Below are 22,366 nucleotides of genomic sequence, written 5' to 3'. Positions count from 1 at the left end.
CATGTATTTTTGTATGTGTGTGTGTGTGTGTGTGTGTGTGTGTATGTGTGTGTGTGTGTGTGTGTGTGTGTGTGCATGTATTTATCAGATACCTTCATCAGTCACCTAACATTCTCAGTGAAGTTTGAACAATTGATATCATTGCTTCTGACATTTAATTGAACGATATTAAAAAGAAATCTCTCAGATTATCTGTTCTATTCTAACAGAAATTTTTCTACTGTATTTTGCTGAAGATTAGTAGTGATGCAATAGAATTTAATGCATTATATACAATATATATGCATACATACATAAATACATATATACACTCTCATATATATATATACCCACACACACATTCTTATATAAATCCATCTAAATATACACACTCACACACACATATATACATATATACAAAATGAAATTATATATATATATATATATATATATATGCACACATATAGATACACACATACACATACTTATATACATATAAATATACACACACATACACACACACACACACATATATATTCATATATATTACATACATATACACACACAATATATATGTATATTTGAAATTGAATACACCTTTATGGACCTATTTCTAAAGTGCAGTAAGCTGTAGCTGCTGGCTGTTATTTTATCACATCTAGAATATTGTCTCAAACTTGACTTGAAAAATGACATCAAAATAACATCTTTTATAACACTCTGAACTCTCACGTATGACCACCAGCTATTTCTCTATTTTTACCTATAATATCTAGAGATTTGTTTTACCTATCTTATCAGCTAAATGTATACACTATTTGGGTTAGATGAAAAAGAAAATATGTCAAAGCATTGATCGTACAACTATGGTTTTAAGTTTGATGGTTATTCATACATACATCATAGCTTATTATCCTTAGGTGCAATACTGACATTCTAAGTGACAGAAATGCACCTATCTAAATGAACTTCATGAAAATCAAATATATTCATAACAAAATATTCCTTCTTTCTGTTTTTTTCTTCTTTCTTACCCTTTATAAATTTCTTAGAAAATTTCATTTATATTTTGTTCATTCTTATTAAGGAAACAGCAACTATTTGTTTGTTTAACTTGCACCTATGCCTAAAGCCAACTGCATGGTTGTTGGAAAATATCATAGAAATCGTGAGGTTATGACAATTGTTCTTCACATATATATTTACTACTGATATATTTGACACATTGTAGATAGAAATCAGTTTTCTTTAAGTCATCAACTGATTTGGGGGAAAACATTTTCACACTTGTAATCACAAAAGTTATAATGCAATAAGAAAAAATATAGATGTATAATTTAAAGTAAAAATTAGATATCTTACATTTCACTTTATGAAAGTCTGGAGAAATTATATACCAATAAATGGAACGGTTAGGTTTCTAATGATAGTAGCAAATAAAATTGGATAAAATGTGCTTATGCGACAGGCTGTCCTTATCCCTAGCCCCAACAGATACAAAGGCCTTAACCTGACACTTCCAATTACTGTAAATGTTTTGCTGTATGTCCCACTGATAAGCTAATCCTTTAAGAGTAAGAATGATCCATGTAGCCTAATACTCATTCCCCGTTTCTATGGCATCTCTTTCTGTGCGGAATATTAGTATATCACAATTTGTTTTGGGTTTTTTTTCCTCTATAGCAGGAATTGAACCCAAAACTGCAAACTAATGAATCTCTTGTCAAATCAACAATACTGAAATTACTTGGAGCAACTTACAGTTCCTGCTTTGTAGTACACATTTGCAGCAAGGTGAACTGTGCATTTTAAGAGTTAAGTGTCCAAACTATGCACAAACCACAATGGTAAGAGTGGACTCAGCTGGTTGACCCCTATTCTATTAGATTAAACTAAGGGCATTACTTTTTACATTGCTTTATTAATTTTAGTACCTTAGTATTTGTATAAAACTGTTTATCATTTGCTTCTAAGTGTATGTCTTATTGCTTGATCAAATACATAAATAACATATATCCTTTTCTATCAAGAACCCATTATTATAAACTATAATTTTGTATCATACTTAAAGCACTTCATTGATGGGCATGTTACTGTGGCATTAGTCCCGAGATAACATTTCTTATGGACAGGTTGCATTTAAAAACAAAACATCAATGTTGGAGAAAGACTTAAAAAATCATCCCATCAGCAGTTGGCAAGAACACTAGATGGATTTCTTCCTCCTTGAGCCTTATCAGTGACATATACTCACAGTCACATGCCTAGATGCAATTTGTCATCTCCAAAATAGGAAACAGTGAATGAAATATTCACTAGTATTGCAAATAGACATCTAGCTGAATAAAAATCTGGTATATGAAATTGAAGCTGCATTAAATTAAAACTGCCATCTATGTATAATAATACCTTTCGACAATCACTTAAAACACCTCAGAATTTTCAGTGCGGAAAAATTATTTGAATACTTTTCTGCGACACATAAGTACAGTGCTAAATCCTGTTTCCAGCTTATTATTATTGGCACTGCTGTATCAATAAAAATAGCATTTTCAAATTCCCTTGTAGCACATTCCTGCCAATAATATTATTATTATTATTATTATTATTATTATTATTATTATTATTATTATTATTATTATTATTATTATCACTATTAAGACAATCTGCTGGCAGAAGTGCTAGCACACTGGGCAAAATGCTTAGTGACATTTCATCCATTTTTACATTCTGAGTTCAATTTCCAGTCAACTTTGCCTTTAATCCTTTCTGGGTAAATAAAATAAGTACCAGTTGAGAACTGAGATCAATCTAAACGAATTATCCCCACTCTCCACTAACGTCATGTGAAAATTGCTGGCCGTGTGCCAAAATATGAAACTAATATTATCATTATTATCAATTAATTCCTGTTGATCCAGGTCTTCCAAGAAAAAAGTAATTTTTAAAAATATTTTTCTGGTGACATACAAAAGAACATTGAAAATTAGAGCTGTAGATCAGCTCAGCCCATCAAATCTCTTTACGATATTTTCATTTACACATTTGTTGCTAAAATATATATGAAGTTGCTCTAAAACCAGAAATATTTCTAATAACTGGCATTTGTTAAGAAGCACAACACTAACACATTTTATGCATCTGAAGAACAGTGCTGCCCTGCTTTCTTCTTTGAAAACCCCTTGAGATAAAGCTGCCAGCAAATCACATTTAATTGGAACACATTATCTACCACAGAATTGATATCTATGAAATCTAGTTTCTTATCTGGAGTAAAATGCTAGAGAAACTTTGTAAGTGCTACAAGTTTAGGTCAATTTACTAATGGAATACTTGTAAATCTCTGGTGGCACTTTTCAAATATGTCTTAAGATATTTGTGGAAGTAGCAAAGCATGATAGAATTCTCCTTTCACATCAATGAATTTCAGCTTCATCAGCTCAATTCCAAATTGTATCTATCTGTACAAAGCTTTACCTAATGCTATTATCATACACATTGTTCAGAAAATTGCTGTTGCATCTGATCATGATACACATTTACATCCAGATACTCATTTAAAATTAGATCTCAGATTCCATTTTCCAGTGGTATGTGTCTATGTATGTACAGGTTATGTAACCTGAAATTATAAACATATATACACAGAGTTAATATAGACATAAATGAGATAGTGAGTAGTAGAGAGTACATAACTTGTGGTATATTGTTATGTACCATTGCATTCAGAAAGAGGATACATCCAGCAGAATAAAATAAGCATCAGTAATATACTAGTATTAATTCAACATATTAAACCCTTCCCCTACATATTTGTGGCTTTATGTCATTAAAAGACATCAATATTTGACTTCTATAGAATATGAGAAAATAGAAATGGAAAAAGATGGCCATATATATCATCATCATCATTTAACAGTCATGTTCCATGCTGACATGGGCTGGATGGTTTGATATAAACCAATGAGTGCAGAGACTGCATCATGCTCCAGTGTCTGCTTTGGCATGGTTTCTATGGGTTTTTTATAATGCCAACCACTTTACATCATGTAGTAGGTGCTTCTTCTGTGCCACCTGCACTCTTGAGGTTTTCACACCACCCATAGGACTATGAACCTGGGGAGGGTGGAAAATAATTCAAGTGAGACAATGGCATGAATTTTAGATAGTTAAGTTAAGGGGTAATATACTAAATGATGTAGAGAAAATATTCTGAATTAATTGAAAAAATACAGTGGTAAATTGTTAGTACCACCTAAAGAACATGATGAGATAACTTCAATAAATTAAGAAGAGAATAGACAATAGTATGTTGACAAGATCCTATAAGACTGAAAATGTCTTTATAGTTGTCACCTTGCTTGCAAGCAAAAATCAGATTTTCTCTTAAACATGTAAACTGATTTTGTGAAATTCATTCTCAATTACTTAAAATTATAGTCTCAATTCTTTAAGAGTCACTAACAATTGCTGCTAAGACTGTTTTCTTTCTCCAACTAATAGATAAATCTCAAATAATTTAGAATTTTTTTGTCACTAAGCAACATCCCTATATAGACACCAACAATCATACACACATGAAACCTCTGTACTTGCATTCTTTCATGTGTTATTAGATCTGTGAGTGGTTGCATTGGGAGTAATTTATGTTTTACTCCCATATTTGGAGTAGTTTTGTATTTTTGGCTGGCAAATGTTTAAAATGAAGATAGTCATAGAAACTCTTAACTTATTTTACATCTCTTTACTCAAAAATCGAACTGCTACAGGCTGATCCCTTCCTTTGCAATGCATCATAAAACATAACACCTAAAGTCAGAGATATTTAAATGACACTTCCTTTTACTCCATAATTTTTACTTTGATACTTTTGCCAAGCACTTCTAAAATAAAAATTTACTACACAATTTTTTAACATGTTAAAAATATTCTGTTTTCGACACATTGCTAATAGCTAAGAATGATAACACTGTAAAAATTATGGTGTTTTGGAGAGATGCAAAAAAACAAAGAAAAAAAAGAAAAAAGAAATTAAGATATAATAATAATAATAATAATAATAAAGCATTCATCAGCAGAAAAAGAAAAACTTTAATTCTAGCCACAAATTTGCAACTTTTTCTGAACAAGCTATTAGATTACAAATGAGGATGATATAAAAATTATAATTCTGCATATCAAGAACGTGTTTTATGCTAATGAATATCAAAACTGGATATAAAATCAACATCATCATTATCACTGTCATCATCATCATCAGCGCCACTACTTAAACACATTTCCACTATCCAGGAAATAGTTTAATAGAACACACAAAAAGAAAAAGGAAAGGGGAAAAACCTATAATTTACAATAAATACATTTGTAGTAAATTCTTCAATTTTTTTTATTAATATAGATTACAAAAAAAAAAGATTAAAATATTAAAAAATAACTTTGAAACCTGGATATCAATAGAAATGTTATTTATTGCAGTAAATCTGTTAATTAATATAAATATACTGCAAAGTATCAGAAATTACCAAACTAGATAATGATCAATTTTTATTTTATTTTTAATTACTCAGTTGACCAATTGAAACAACACAATTCAAGTGACTTAATGAGGAATGAAAATTAGAAAAGTAAAAAGTAAAATGTAAAAAAAAATAAATGAAATTAAAATGAAATATAGTGTTTGAATCAATTTATGTTGTTTGAAACAAAAATAAGAAAGAAAAAAAGATTAACCTTAATTTAAAACAATTTACATACTGAAAAATAACTCGTCCTTTGATTATTAAACATTTAAATATTAAATTATTTTGAAAATATTGGTGATATATTTTTCATTCTATAAATTTATTTTTATTATTATTAATTATTCTTACTATTATTAATTGTTATTATTATTGTTATTCTTACTTTAATTGTTATTATTATTATTGTTATTATCATTTTCATTTTTATTATTATTATCATTATTATTATAATTATGAGGCGGGTGGATTAGCAGCGCCATTAGAGTATCAGGCAAAATTCCTGGTAATGTCGGTTCTGGTGTTTTACATTTTGAGTTTCAAATCCCACTGAGGCCAAACTTTGTCTTCCACCCTTCTGGAGTCAATAAAATTAAATGCTCATCAAGTTCTAAGATTGATTTGATCAACTACCCCTTATCCACTCCCAATTTCAAGCAATACCCATGGAAATTCCATGGTAAATACAAAGCTTTTTAGATGGTTGTAAGTTTATATAGAGCTGTAAAAATTAGTGTTCCTTTATAAATTGTATATTCTGCATTATTTTCCTTTAAAAACACCTATCAGTTCTTCTGGATAAGGCTGTAATTAAGGGAGTATGACTTTCCCATTCTCTCAGCAGTTCAGAAGTTCATTTATAAATATAAGTTTTACAATTATTACAGAGAATACTCATGTCACCAATGTTGTAACTTTCAACCATGTATTAACTCTTTTTTTACTCTTTTTTTTTTTACTCTTTTACTTGTTTCAGTCATTTGACTGTGGCCATGCTGGAGCATCGCCTTTAGACGAGCAAATTGACCCCCAGGACATTCTTTGGATGCCTAGTACTTATTCTATCGGTCTCTTTTGCCAAACTGCTAAGTTACGAGGACCTAAACACACCAGCATTGGTTGTCAAGCAATGTTGGGGGGGGGGGGACAAACACAGACACACAAACATATACACACACATACATATATATGTATATATACATATATACGGCGGGCTTCTTTCAGTTTCCGTCTACCAAATCCACTCACAATGCTTTGGTCGGCCCGAGGCTATAGTAGAAGATACTTGCCCAAGATACCACGCAGTGGGAATGAACCCGGAACCATGTGGTTGGTAAACAAGCTACTTACCACACAGCCATTCCTGCACCTATACAGTTTGTTTGTTTTTGTCTTTTTTCATGTTTTCTCTCATTTTCATTTTAAATTCTATCTTGAATACATTTCTGATGCTCCCTCTGCTTCTCTGTACATCGTTATCTATACCATCCCATTCTTTCTCTTGTAAGCTTACATCATCTGTCATCCATATTTTATAAACAAATATCAATTTTCAAGCAAGTAGACAATAAATAATTGCACTTATGCACATGTGTTAAGTGTTAGGTGATATATAAAATTTAGTTCAATTAAAAAAAACACTACATTTTTCACTATCCACTCACCACCACCACCATCATCATCGTTTTCTGTAACAAAGTTCAGTCTAAGTAGCCAACAGATATTATCTCAGTTCAGTTCAGTGCAGTTTATATCTACTTTTCTTGCTGTTAATACAAAGATTGAATAACATTTTCTTTTTTAAATAATAGCTTCCACAGCTATATTTGGTAAGTTATTTCACTTTCATTGAAAAATCTATCTTTCTATCTATAGGTTTATAATCATATCTAATGTAAGCCTTCCTTCCTTCTTCTATCCAGCTATCAATGTATCTGTCAATGTGGATAGATAAATAGATCGACAGATAGAAGATAGAAGAAATTGAATAGTGAAGTGTTATTTTCTTGTCAGTTATAATAATATATGATGTTTAAAATTTCACTCTGCTAAACACACTCTCTCTCTCTCCCTCTATCTATCTATCTATCTATCTCTATCTCATACTTCAACAAACTTTTTAACCATGTCATCCCCTCTTCACATCATTATCATTTCTTTCTTTCTCTTTCTCTCCACCTCTCACTTCCACTAACCACATGATAGCTTAATGCATCAGCTGGCAATAACATCACTACTCTCTTCCCCTTCTCCCTCTCTCTCTCCCTCCCTCTCTCTCTCCCTCTCTCTCCCTCTCTCTTTTCACTCTCTGTTTGCTTTTCTTTACTACCAGAACATCACCCCTCTGCTGAACATTGCATTCTAACTCTCTTTCTTTATATCACTCCCTTCAATTAATTTTTTAACCACATAATAACTATTACATTCCACTTACCTCAAGTCACTAACACTTCACTTTCCCACGCTCTCACTCTCGCCTTTCCTTTCAACTAATCACATGACAGTATAACACATTTCAGCCTGAACATATTAATATACAGATGGTTTCAAAGGCACAAGGCCAGCAATTTTAGGGGAGCGGTGGTCAGTCAATTACATTTACTCCAGTGCTTTGACTGGTATTTTATTTTGTCAACACTGAAAGAATGAAAGGCTGGGATTTGAACTCAGAGCATAAAAAGTTGGAAGAAATGTCAAGTATTTTGTCTGATGCTAACAATTTTGCTTTGTTGTTGTTGTTGTTTAGGAGGAGGAAGAGAAGGAGGTGGAGGCATGTTTCTAATAATAGGCATAAGGCTAGCAGCCCATTCAACCTTTTTCATTAGCTACATCATAACTTTAATTTTCAAAATATAGACTGACAACAGCAATATATAAACTGTAATACATACATACATACATACATACATACATACATATATATATATATATATAAATTAAATATAAGGATAACATCTATATAAGATTTTATCAGGCAGCCAGCATCCTATTCCAGCATGTGGCTTTAATCATAGTAACAGCCCTTAATGTAACATATATACACAAGGGGGTATCCAAAAATAACTGGAAATATTCTCTGTGAGATAATCCCATTGTAGTTCAGGCTTCTGCTGCTAGAAGCCACTTGATGTAACCCTCAGACATCAGTATGCTGACCAGTGTCATCCAGTGGGATCGTATTGCCATGTGGTACATCTTTGTTTTGCAGTGCTTCTCCCCTGTTCATCAACTTTTGCAGTAGCTGAAACAAAGGAACGACATGCTTCCAGGAAATTCTGTTTTCTGCTGGAGAAAATAGTGGCTGAAACAGTTGTCATGCTTCAAACGGCTTACAAAGATGCTGCTATGAGCAAAACACAAGTTCACAGGTGGTTTTCATGCTTTAGGAATGGTCACTTATCTCTTGAAGACGAACCTTGTTCAAGGCAACTGTTGATCTCCCAAATGAATGAAAACAGCATGAAAATTCATAAACTGATCTTGGAGGTCTGTCGCTAAACAATTGACAAACGTGTTGATGTGATTGGTGTGTCCTGGCGCTCCTGCCAACAAATTTTCAGTGAGGAATTGCGAATGAAAAGAGTTGCAGCAAAATTTGTGTCTCACTTGCTCACTGAAGATTAAAAGCAGTTACAAATGAAAGAACAGTTGGAAGTTGATTCAGACCTTTTTTTTTTTCAAAAGTCATCACTGGTGATGAAAGCTGGTGCTATGGAATTTGCAGATGTGGAAAAGGTGAACAAAAAAAATGATGGAGGCATTAAAAGGCATCACTTTGCACTGGTTCCAGCACTGTTTTGAGCAGTGGAAAATGCATCTGGACCGATGCATTGCTTCAAATGGAGAATAAAGATGAGAAAATTGTAAACATGTAAAATTAAGTGAATAAAATAGCATTGCAAAATTCTGATTTCGATTGGGTATCCCCTTGTATACATATATCATCTAAAAAAAATAAGCTAAGTTTAAAATGTGAATTGTCAAATCAATTAACAAATTCTTCTAACTGGATATTTAAAACCCCCAAACCTGATAAATTTTAAATAAAATAATTTAACAACTGATAATAATTAACTCTCTTCATAAAACTTAGGTAGAACGTCAACCCCTGTACTTGAGTGGTACTTTATTTTATCAGCCCTGGAAGCATGAAAGGCAAAGTCGATCTCAGTAGAATTTAAGCTAAGAAAGTAAAGTGACATAGCTAAATGCTACAAGATATTTTGTCCAATGTTCTAATCAATTCAGCCAAAAATATTTATAAAAGTAGCCAAAATAGAGGAGTGCTAATTAAGATGCCTGACAGAGTGAGATGATGAGTTCAATTATACTGGGGTAACTTTGCTGTTCATTATTTCAGGTTCTACAAAATAGCAGTGATGCAATATGGTCTATTCAAGGGTTTTGCCATAACAAAATTATGGTTGTCTGCCATCATAAGAAACTATTGTTATTTGATCCAAGTCAACCCACATCAAACAGACCTTGACCAATACCATCCAGTAATCTGTCTAGTATTACATTATGTAAATTAATAAGCCTGCAACACAGCTTACATAGCCAGGGGAAAGATATGAGTATCTTTGACAAAATGAAAATGCCAGATATGATGGTCCCATTTACATAGAGAGGGCAAAAAAAAAATGAATGGTTTAACAGAAAGCAAGAGTGTAGCCTGTTTTACAAGTCAACTAGAGAAATCAGAGTTAGGTGCCTTTCACAGAGATAGAACTTAATTCCAATAGCAGGATCCTATAAGCATGTATTTAGAAGTCCAGTATCATAGATTACATTAAATGTAGCATATTTGTATATCATAAATGTATATTTGGCAAATTAACTTGATACATTTAGGAATATCTAAACATTGCATATTAGCTTTTATTAGACCACAATAAAAAATAAGCATGGCTTCAGAAAGAATTTGTAATTTTGATATTTATTGGTGTCTGAAGTAAAGCCCTAAGCTGAAGTAAAGCCCTAGTTTCCTCCTTTAATGTCTAAACATGCTTTAGACAATCTATTTAAAATAATATACTAGCACTGACCTGTTTTTAGACAAAATCATATATATCTTTATTTACATTTGAGTAAGAAAACAAGATATATTTCAATATTGCAGCTGGTGACAAACAGAAATAGACTGAAATTAAGATTTTTAATTACTGATATTACGCACACATGCACACACACACACACACACTCTCTCTCTCTCTCTCTCTTTATTTATTTATTTATTTATTTATTTCCCTCACTTTCCAGGTTTTCAAACAAGAAATTTCTTCTTCATTATTATGTTTACACTTATAGATATATTGAATTTAATAATACATTAACTTCATGAAATCTGCCTCAACATAGCAAAATACAATTTCTTTTGAGAGCATGGCTGGCCACTATGTTTTGTTGAGTAGAGTACTAGGCAATGAACCAAGCAGTGAGCAGTTTGTATCTTTTCAATAGTGCTGTTGAGTCAACACCTAAGGCTTCTAACATTCTCATGACTTTAATGATAATAAATACTAACAAGTAGTCAATACTGAAAACCACAGAGAATGCGGACGCCTCGGCGGCGGACTGCTGCCGCCGAACCGCCGGCACCGCGATGGAAAGGCCGACGTGTCGGCTGCGATACGAGCCACGCGGCCGCTACCGTACCCGTGACGGGGCCCGATTCGCGAGTTTGCGGGTCGGGGCCCGGCGGAATAGTCAGGCTCTAGGTGACCCTCATACCCCAAGTTCTACATTAGCTTGTATTACTGTGTTCAGTTTCTCCTGTGAGTATAGCATGGAGAAAACTGGATACAATCAAACAAACTTTCCCTAGATACCCTTTAAATGAACAACCTAAAATGGAACCAATGCTCATACCTAGCTTCTGGACTGTTAAATCGTGTGAGAGATAAATAGCCCTCTAGACAGGGAGTTGGTCTATAGCAAAAAGTTTCTCCTGCCTATGGAATTAAATTCAGCACTACAAACAAACAAATAACTAATTCAATATTACTGCAGTTAGTTACAGTGAATTACACCTCTCACAATCAAACCAACAAGAGAACTTTTGTATGGTAACTCAACCAGCTAGAAATAGAAACCAAATCTCCCTCAAATCCTACAAAAGTATCTTTAAAAAGAATACTACATTCAACAATGTAGTCCTAAGATGCATTGTCTGAATGAAAGACAAAGCAGTAATGACTGGACTGGAATATTTTTGATTATAAGTTTGCTACATCAAGGCTAACTTGGGGCTAAACAATAACAACAAAAACAACAAGGAACTCTTTATGGGGTTAGTCAACCAGTTAAAATTCACCATCAGAATATAAATGCTATGAATTTAATACATTCAGAAATATAGTAAACTATTCAATGTAGACAGAAATAGTTTAGAAGGGATATTACCAGAACACCTTTACTGCACAAAATATCCAGTTGCTTTTTATTTTATGATTTTTTTTTTTTTTTTCTAATACATTTCAATAATTTTAAGGCAGATAAAACATATATCAAAATAATTGGAAACATGGAGTTTATAAATCAATATGAATTTTAACTTTTAAAATTACACAATGTTTACTTTCAAATTCTGAAGATATGAAATAATAAAAATCTATATAAACTTTTTTGGCATCACCAAAGTCAATAGACATTGTAAAGTTTCCTTTCATTTCCAACACACACATACACAGATATATATGCACACTCATTTCACAAATATACACACACACACACACACACACACACAGATATATATGCACACTCATCTCACAAATATACACACACACACACAGATATATATGCACACTCATCTCACAAATATACACACACACACACACAGGTATATATGCACACTCATCTCACAAATATACACACACACACACAGATATATATGCACACTCATCTCACTAATATACACACACACACACACACAGATATATATGCACACTCATCTCACAAATACACACACACACACACACACACACACACATATACACAGACATTCACACACGTGCACACAAAAGCAAATAGATAAGTCTTGAATAAGATTTGTCTTTGGCTATATACTCTAGAATTCCATCTAAACATAGACAAAAGTAAATAAATGATAGAAATTCCAGGCACATAGGAAGAAAGATTTAATTTCAAAATTCTTCCTTCGTATTTCAGTGAGTCGATATTTTCAGAGAAATTCACTTCAAATATTGACAGTAGATGCTGTATGTTGGCACATTCTAAGATAAGTTTTAAGAAGATTTACCCAGCACTCAACTTAAAGTAAATATGGTAAATATATAAAAGAAAAAAGAAACAGAGACAGGAGACCTTCAGCAGTTTTCAGTCTCATTTCAGATGCTACAAGACCACAAGTCTGACTTAAATCCGATTTTTGTTTCTTTATTATTATTATCATTTTAAAAGAAGTAAACACAATTTCTTTTTTTAAATCTTTGGCAGCTAAATAAGTAAGAGATTCAAACAAATGTATAAGGAAATTTAAAGTGGCTTTTCATGCTTCTCAATACATAGGTTGGAGGGTATGTCAAGAATTATATTTATCATTGATATGTATAATATAAGCTCTTCATTATTGGCTGGTTGGGGAAAAGTGGGAGATTATTTGCATTATTTAGCCAATAGTAATAAAATTCATAGATACAAGAGAAGCTGATGCAGCTGAAGTGTCTACTGCTGCACATATATATGGTAATTATTATCAGCTAATCAATAATTTTTAACATATAAACATAGTATTAATAATAATATGGATATCTAAATTTGATAAAAAAAAACAAGTTTCATATATGTTGATATGGTTTACAGATAATTGAACCTTCTCTCGTGGAATTACAGGTACATATTTTAGTGACCCCAGAAAAGAGAAAACTAGAGTAATATCATAATAATTAAATAGCAACACTTCACACATCAAGTCTTACAATCAAGCAAGGAACCTCTGTGTAGCTATCTGAACCACAAGTAATTGTACCAAAATCCATTACAAATCACACCCTAGCAGCTAAAAGAAACGAAGGACATATTCTTTTCTACACAAGGCCCAAAAAATGAAGGACATACTGGACAACGTTGTCTTAGATATACAAAATAAAATGGAGTGTCATTGGTCATTGATATGTACTAACCTGGTGTTAAATAACTACAGCAACAGTAACAATGAGCGAGACAAGTTTGCTGAGCTCTCTGCTGTTTCTGTCATCTACTACCATCTATACTTACAACAACTTGTTACAAAAGATTTTAAAGGAAATTTTGAGGTGGTGTATATACAAATTTATATAAAGCTGAGAGTGAAGCAAGAGCCACTGCTTAATATATATAATATTAAAATTCGGTTGAAATTTGCTTACACCCAAGTGATTTTTCATTCAGTCTCATTGTATAGTACCTTGGGGGTTTTGTCCTATTGCTCTATGCTGGCCAATACCATGTGAGGAAATTTGGTAAATGGAACTTGCAGGAAGCCCACCGTGTATGTGCACATGTGTGCATGTTTGCATATGTGCATGCAAATGTAAGGCTGGCATGAATGTATGAGGATATTTATATTCTACACTTGTCATCGCCTGAACAAAGCTATGCCAGTGTTTATATTCCTTGGTAATATTAAGAAATAAAAATAAAATACTAAACAAGACAAATAAACAGAGTCTATTACACAAACAATCTTGCACTTCAAGGTTCTTATAATGTTTACTTCCAAGAAAAGTTGCTGTCAGACTGAGTGAAAAAAACCTCCATAACTTGAGTTTAATGCATAACAGTTCATGATTCTGTAATGTGGTTTTCACTAGCAGCCTATCTTTTGCATGAGCCATATAACCAGATTCCTTCTCACACAAATCTGCACTTTATTTAACCCTCATTGCATTTTACAATTTGTTTAAATCATCTATCAGTTAGTCATTTGCTATTAGATATAATGTCAAATTCATACTTTTCCTAGAGAGGAAGGGCTCCTCATCACACATTCTGCTCAGATTTTGTTTAGATGTTTCTTTTTTCTTATGATGATGATGATGATAATGATGATGATGATGTCTTCCAACAGTTCCCTACCCATTTTCTTTTCTCGTGCTTTCCTGTCATCTTGCAATTATGAGATGGTACTTTTTGTTCAGGAAGACAGGGGGTGCCCAAGTCATCAGTCTTTTGTAACTGAGAACAGGATGATTTCTGGGATGGTACTTTTTTTTTGTTCAGGGAGATTGGGGTACCCTAGTCATGAGTTTTTTGTAACTGAGAACAGGGTAATTTCTTTTGCTAACCTAAGAACTACAACTATTGTTGCTCTGAAAACAGTAGCTTCTGCGACCTGGGATATTGTTGTTGTTCCCTTTCTTTTTTTCACAGATTTTCCTGCTCTCCTGGGTAGAAAGCCCCTGAATGGCCTTTACTACCACATGTATAACAGCTGCACTCTATACCCTGCACCACCAGTTTTATTGCTCTTCTTTTCTATATCCAAAAAGGGATACAACACCAGGATTGTTCTGCGATCATTAGTGGAGGCCACAGGACCTGCATGTCTTTGCAGACCCCCCCCCCCACCAAACAACAAAAAGATTGTTCTGTGTCACTTCAGTGCTTACCACTTCTCCATACTGTATTGTAAAAGTAACAACAAGCCAAAAATCAATGTTACAAACAGTTTTCTTTGCCGTGACACATGCGTTGTGTCATCCAACGTATTAAGACATCAGCTTATAGGGAGATGTATGGTGTGCTAGCTCTGCTAGTTTTCTAGCATCATTTTCAGTTTTGAAGATTAGTCATGCACTTCCAAATACCCTGTACCTATTAAATGAGAATATATCATGTTATACATTATCGAAGGCTTCCTTTAACTGTCCTTTTGAGGGTATGGGGAAATACCCTTCTGCTTTTCATAAAGTAGAGGTATATCACATTCTCTTTTGCATTCTCTGGGATAAATTTCTTAAAATAAAGATGAACTAGTTTATGGTATACTGCTACCACACTGCTTTCTTTGACTAATTTCAACCCATGTTTAAAATCTTTCTTTGGTTGCAATGTTAACAAAAGTATCAATGTTAATCCCTTTATCCCTTTTCCAAATTTACATTATTGCTGTTATTACTAGTACTCTTGTCTCTATTTGTTGAGGCAGACTTTCTATGGTTGGACACTCTTCCTGTCAACAACCCTCACCTGTTTCCAAGCAAGGTAATATTTCCCCATGGTGTGACATGTTTCCCATAGAAGACTAGAAACAACCAACATCACTCATGTGATGGTGAGGCTCATTTACAACCATAAAATGATGTCAAAACAAGGCTACACACAAACACATGCATGCACACACACACACACACACACACACACACACACACACACACACATATATATGCGCACACACGTGTGCACGCAATAGGTTTCTTTCAGTTTCTGTCAACCAAGGTTTTGGTGAACCTGAGGCTACAGTAGAAGAGACACTCGCCTAAGATACCATGCTATGGAATTGAACCCAAAACCACATGGTTGGGAAGCAAGCTTTTTAACCACATAACCATTCCTACACCTATCTATCCCAATAATTTGATAAACACCCAAAACACAATGAAATGCGAACAGTAAGTAGGAACTGACTGATGAAGATTCACCTTCAACATACTTCCACTTCTAATCTACAGACACATATCATCCTTCCACTTTGACTTTTCTAATGCAGTACCTGCTCTTCAAAATAGCTCCTATTTCCATACCACATCACCCACATCAGGCCAACACATGTACTTCTTCTCCACTTGTTACCAATACTATGTGCCCTCCTACAGGCCTTGCATCAACTACTATTTGCCCAATCCTTTCTCCCTGGACCTCAAGTCCTGAAATACCCTTCTAGCCCATATTTTGCTTATAGTCCTTGCCTCGCAGATGTTCAAGCCAAACATCATTCAAGTCAATCTAACAAAACTTATAGGGCTGCAAATTAAAAAGAAAATCTCACTGTGTGGCACCTTCTATTATAGCCCAAGGTCATCCAAAGCCTTGTGAGTAGATACGGTAGACAGAAACTAAATGAAGCCTGTCATATATATATATACATATATATATATATATATATGATGAAGAAGAAAAATATGTGTGCGTGCACACATGTGTGTGAGTGTGTGTGTCTTTGTGTTTGTATTATGTTTGTCCCCACTACTGCTTAGCAAATGGGGTTGATTTGTTTGATTAAACCCTTGAAGGTCGTGCCCCATCATGGCTGCAGTTCAATGACTGAAACAAGTAAATGAAAAAAGATAAAATCTGGTAATCTAGTGCCTTATCTATACAGTTACTTCAACTCTGGAAATGAAACATAACTACCATTATATTTGTTTGATCACTGGCTTAATAGTGAAGTTCAGGATTTCAGAAATATGGAAAACATTCAACCAATTCCAAGGTATTTATGCCTTGAAAAATAAAACAACAAAAGAAAAACTACATGAAAATTGACAAAAATGTCATAGAAACAGAAAATATTTGGAGAATTTATCTTTAAACTGTAGTTTTCAGGTGATAAAATGGAAAGGTATAGAATAAAATTAAATTAAATTAAAATAAAAATTAAATATATTAATCTATAAACATTTTCAGTTTTAATTCATTTATCATGAAATTTTAATCTTTCAAAAAAATACCTATTTTAACTGTTAAAAATGTATCAAAAATATCAAGATAAATTGATATTCTGAAAATAAATTCATTATTTTTTGCTTTTATTTTTAATTAATATCCACCCCACATAAAAAAAAAGAAAAAATTGCAAAGTGTAAATGTCAATCCATAATAAATTAATAATATTCATAGATACACGAACAATTTTTCAGCAAAAGGTAGATTTACACCAAGCAAAATTGATTTTGCTAGAGAAAATTAAATTGAACAAAGTATTTTTTCCTAATTCATTTAACTTACTAAATAAACTTTTCAAATTTTTACAAGCTGCTTATCATTTATCAATTTTAAACAAGAGTTATCTATTTTAAAAATAGATTTAAAAGAAGTTTTTATGTTTTTTTACTTTTTAGTTGCTTCCAATTATAAAATATATTACAGTATCAAGCTCTCCACATGGCTAAGCAGCTAAATATACAATTTTGTTTTAAATCATTCCAAGAAAACACAAAAAAAGCAGTAAGTCATATTAATTCCCTTTACACATTCGTTAAAGACTCTCATAAATAAGTATGATGATATATAAACTTTTACAGATAGAATGTTAAATTCAAAGACAACTTTGATATGGATAGTTATTTTTGGATGGACATGGTTAGGACTGTCGAACAAAAAAAAATGACAAATTCAAGGAGACTAGCAATAGTGTCATTTATGCTAATGCATGCTACAACTAACCTCAAATTCTGGCATTCAACTTAATCTTCTACCTTTTATCTTTTTCTTGTTTCAGTCATTAGACTGTGGTCATGCTGGGGCACCACTTTAAGGGGTTTTAGTTGAACAAATCAACTCCAGGACTTGTTCTCTGTAAGCCTAGTACTAATTCTATCAGTTTCTTTAAGTTACGGGGACTTAAACACGGTTGTCAAGCAATGATGGGGAGGGGACAAACACAGAAATATATATATATATACATACATATATATATATATATATATATATATATATATATATATATATGACAAGTTTCTTTCATTTTCCATCTACCAAATCCACTTACAAGGCTTTGGTCAGGCCAAAACTGTAGCAGAAGACACTTGCCCAAGGTGCCATGCAATGGAACTGAACCCAGACCATGTGGTTGGGAAGCAACTTCTTACAACACAGCCATGCCTGCACCTATGTTATGAGCTTTTTTCTTCCAGCCAACAATGAACTAGCTTTATCTTTAATGTGCCTTACAGTTGCAACTGCATAAAGAAGCAACTTTATTCAATAGAATTTACAAAACAAACAGCTGCAAGAAATTCATAAACTAAATATGTTATGTATAATCTAGATTTCTGATCCTTATTTTTGTTATAATGGAAATAATATGCATTTTGCCAGCTGCAACATAATAAAGAAGAAAATCAGTCTTGGCAGTATTCAGACTTGTAAACAAATCCTGATACTACTAAGTAAGTATCTAGTCCAGATGATCAACTACAAAGCCAGCATCTTGTTGTTTTTAAATTTTAAAAAAAATCAATATACTAATAAAATACACTTCTAATCTTTGTACATATCCTCTTATAGAATATTAGTTAACCATGAAAGAATTTTAGCTCAGCAATCCAGCTCCACAAATAATTCATCAATTATGCAAAATACCTTTACATACAACAATGAAGTGTATCAGCTAAATGTACATAAAAGGAATGCAAAATGGATATTGCAAATGCTGCAGTGTCTTCCATAGCATTGCAAGTATGATATCAAGCACAATGAAAGACAGCTAATAATTAGGTAGTAGATGTTTACTAGATCAAATATAAGGTATGATAAACTTCTTTCTTGTCTTTTTGATTGTCAGTTAGATTTAAATATACCTTGACAAAATGATAGCATAAACTAGGGAAGAAAATGCAAAACAAAAAGGGAATCCCATAATCCATAATATATTAGGAGTACCTTCTTAAAACTTTATCTTCTTCGGTGTATCTAGGACATATTGGTAGAAAAAATCATTCTTCATCAATCTATACTCAGAGGAGGTTTTGAATCAGCAGTGCAAATCATTGAAACACATATTGGTATATTTTTTATAGTAATCTGAAGATATTTATTGCAGCCAGGTAAAACTGAGCCAATGAGAATTAAGAGTTACAGCATACAAGACAGTGACAGCATACAAGCAGTCTGACCATTCCATTCAGCTGATAAGCTTATTTTGCTATTCTCTCAGCCACCTATAACTCCAGATATGGAGGGGAAATATTGCAAAGAGTAGGAGAAAAGTCACAACAAAATGTAAAAGTAGATTACACACTCTCTCTCTCTATCTATCTATCTCTCTTTCTCTCTCTCTCTCTCTCTCTCTCTCTGTTGACTAAAGAGAAATCAAATGAAAGAAATCTTTAATTGTGTGAAAACAAACACCACTGTCAGACACATATGATGGCAATAAAAAGATCAGCTCATAAAACACTGGACATTGAAGCATCACTAAATTTGCTGCCTTCATCTAGCTGTATCTAAGACAAGTCAACCATACAAGATCAGAGCTCATCTCATCCAAAATAACATTTAGGTGAAAACTTGAACTCAGTTGGCAATTATACAGTAAACTAGCCAGTTTAGTAGTTAGACAAGTGTGTAAAGATATTTACATGATGTTATAAAAGCTAAGTAAAGAAAGTATTAATACAGCAAGAACCATCTCAAACTGCTCCACTCAGAAAATAAGTGGTGACTAGATCATCATCATCGTTGTTTAATATCTGCTCTCCATGCTGGCATGGGTTGGACGGTTTGACATGGAGCTGACTAGCAGGGAGTTGTCCAGACTCCAACTGTCTATTGTGGCATGGTTTCTATGGCTGAATGCCCTTCCTAATTCCAACCACTTAGCAGAGTGGGTTAGGTATTTTTTACATGCCACTGGCATGGGTGCATTTACACAACACCAGCATAGGTGCATTAACGCAGCACCAGAACAGGTACTTCTTATGTGACACCAGCACCAGAAAGGACAAGCCTGTATGTGTAGAAGACAAGCAATTTTACTTAGCTTAACATGTTTTGTCAAGTGCAGCAAATCACCACCTCTGCCAGTCCCTTGTCATTTCCTTGGTGAAGCCCTGCATCCCAAGATCCTTTCTCACCACTTCAACCTACATCTTCCTGGGCCTACCCCCCTTCCACAGGTACCCTTCACAGTTAGAACTTAGCACTTCTTTATGCAGCTGTCCTCATCCAAGAATTGATTAGGTACCAAGGGAACAACAGCTTTGTATCCTGACAAAAAGAACTGCATGGTGCTGAAATTACCTAGCTCTAAGTGCACCCAGTTTAACATATATGTTATATATACTCAGTTGTAGCAATAGCAAGGGTGATGATGATTATCATGGTAGTGGCAGCAGCAGTAGTAGTAGTAGCAGCAGCTACAGCAGCAGTATTTAAATATTTTTTTTTTTTTTTGAAATTAAGTAAATTTCCTTACCTGGGAATAATTCCTCTTTGTGTTGTTGGATCCTTGACTCCTTGCATAGTAAAAGACTTCCCACAGCCTGTCTGGCCATAGGCAAAAATAGTCCCATTATAACCTTCAGTGACACCCTAAACAAAATGAATATGAAAACAAAATAAGATATATACATAGTTTGTGGTAAAGAAGAAAAATCGTTGATAATTACATCTAAATGCATTGCTAAGTATACTTTGATGTAGTTAATGTTATTATGGTTAGTAGTAGTCGTACTGATGGTGGTAGAAATGGTGATTATGATGAGATGGTGTGAGACAGCCAAGATCTGATCTTATCCAGAAGACCTATGATCAAATGCATTTTAAACAACACCATTGTGCTATCTTTTGTCTTTTACTTGCTTTAGACTGTAGCCATGCTGGGGCAAGAACTCCATAAATTTCAATTGAATGAATCAATCCCAATACTTTTTATTTGTTTTTGTTTAAGCCTGTTACTTATTCGATTGGTCTCTTTTGCCAAACCACTAAACCACAGAATGGTAAATACACCAACACCAGTTGTCAGGCAGTGGTGGTGGACAAATATAGACACAAAGATACATGTACATATACATATATATATATATATATATATATATATATATATATATATATATATGTTATTATATATATATATCATCATCATCATTTCTGTCGTTTAGCGTAAACTTTCTATGCTGGCATGGGCTGGACGGTTTGACTGAGGACTGGCAAGACAGAAGGCTGCACCAGGCTCCAGTCTGATCTGGCAAAGTTTCTACAGCTGGATGCCCTTCCTAACACCAACCACTCCAAGAGTGTAGTGGGTGCTTTTACATAACAATGGCACAAAGGCCAGTCAGGTGGTACTAGCAACGACTATGCTCAAAAGGTGTTTTTTACATGCCACCTGCATGGGAGCCAGTTTGGTGGCACTGGCAACAACCACACTCGAATGTTGTTTTTCACATGCCTCCAGCACATGTGCAAGTAAAGCAATGCTAGCAACGATCACACTCGAATAGTGCTTTTTATGTGCCACTGGCATGGGAGCCAGTCAGCGGCCCTGGCTAAGATCACGCTTGGATGGTGCTTTTAACGTTCCACTGGCATGAGTGCCAATCAGGCAATACTGTTATGGGCCACGTCAGCAATTTTGATCTTGATTTCACTTGCCTCAACAGGTCTTTGCAAGCAAAGTTTATTGTTCAATGAATAAAGGGTACTCATAAGTGGGCTGGTTATACATCACTGGCATAAGCCACAGGTTATGGTCTCACTTGGCTTGCTGGGTCTTCTCAAGCACAGCATATCTCCAAAGGTCTCAGTCACTAGTCATTACCTCGGTGAGGCCTAATGTTCAAAGGTTGTGCTTCATCACCTCATCCCAGGTCTTCCTAGGTCTACCTCTTCCACAGGTTCCCTCAACTACTAGGGTGTGACACTTTTTCACACAACTGTGCTCATCTATTCACAACACACGACCATACCAGTGCAGTCATCTCTCTTGCGCACCACATCTGATGCTTCTTAAGTCCAACTTTTCTCTCAGGGTGCTTACACTCTGTCGTATATGCACACTGACATCACACATCCAGTAGAGCATACTGGCTTCATTCCTTGCAAGCTTACACATGTCCTCAGCAGTCACAGCCTATGTTTCACTGTCATGTAGCATGGCTGTTCGTACACATGCGTCATACAGTTTACCTTTTACTCTGAGC

At 33.9% G+C, this 22,366-nt stretch overlaps 1 protein-coding gene across 1 annotated transcript in view; it reads right to left on the bottom strand.

Moving 5' to 3' along the window:
• LOC106870492 (kinesin-like protein KIF17) overlaps positions 1–20,746 on the bottom strand; it is an 805,609-nt gene extending 784,863 nt beyond the window's left edge. The window contains exon 1 of the mRNA XM_052967819.1: positions 20,638–20,746. Coding sequence (XP_052823779.1) covers positions 20,638–20,684 — 47 coding nt within the window. The 5' untranslated portion in view covers positions 20,685–20,746. The remainder of the gene's footprint in view (positions 1–20,637) is intronic.
• Between the last annotated feature and the right edge of the window lie 1,620 nt (positions 20,747–22,366).

Source organism: Octopus bimaculoides, chromosome 5 (assembly GCF_001194135.2).
Source record: "Octopus bimaculoides isolate UCB-OBI-ISO-001 chromosome 5, ASM119413v2, whole genome shotgun sequence".
NCBI lineage: Eukaryota > Metazoa > Mollusca > Cephalopoda > Octopoda > Octopodidae > Octopus > Octopus bimaculoides.
The sequence above is the reverse complement of the archived record's forward strand: the minus strand, read 5'-3'. Positions and strand labels throughout refer to the sequence as shown.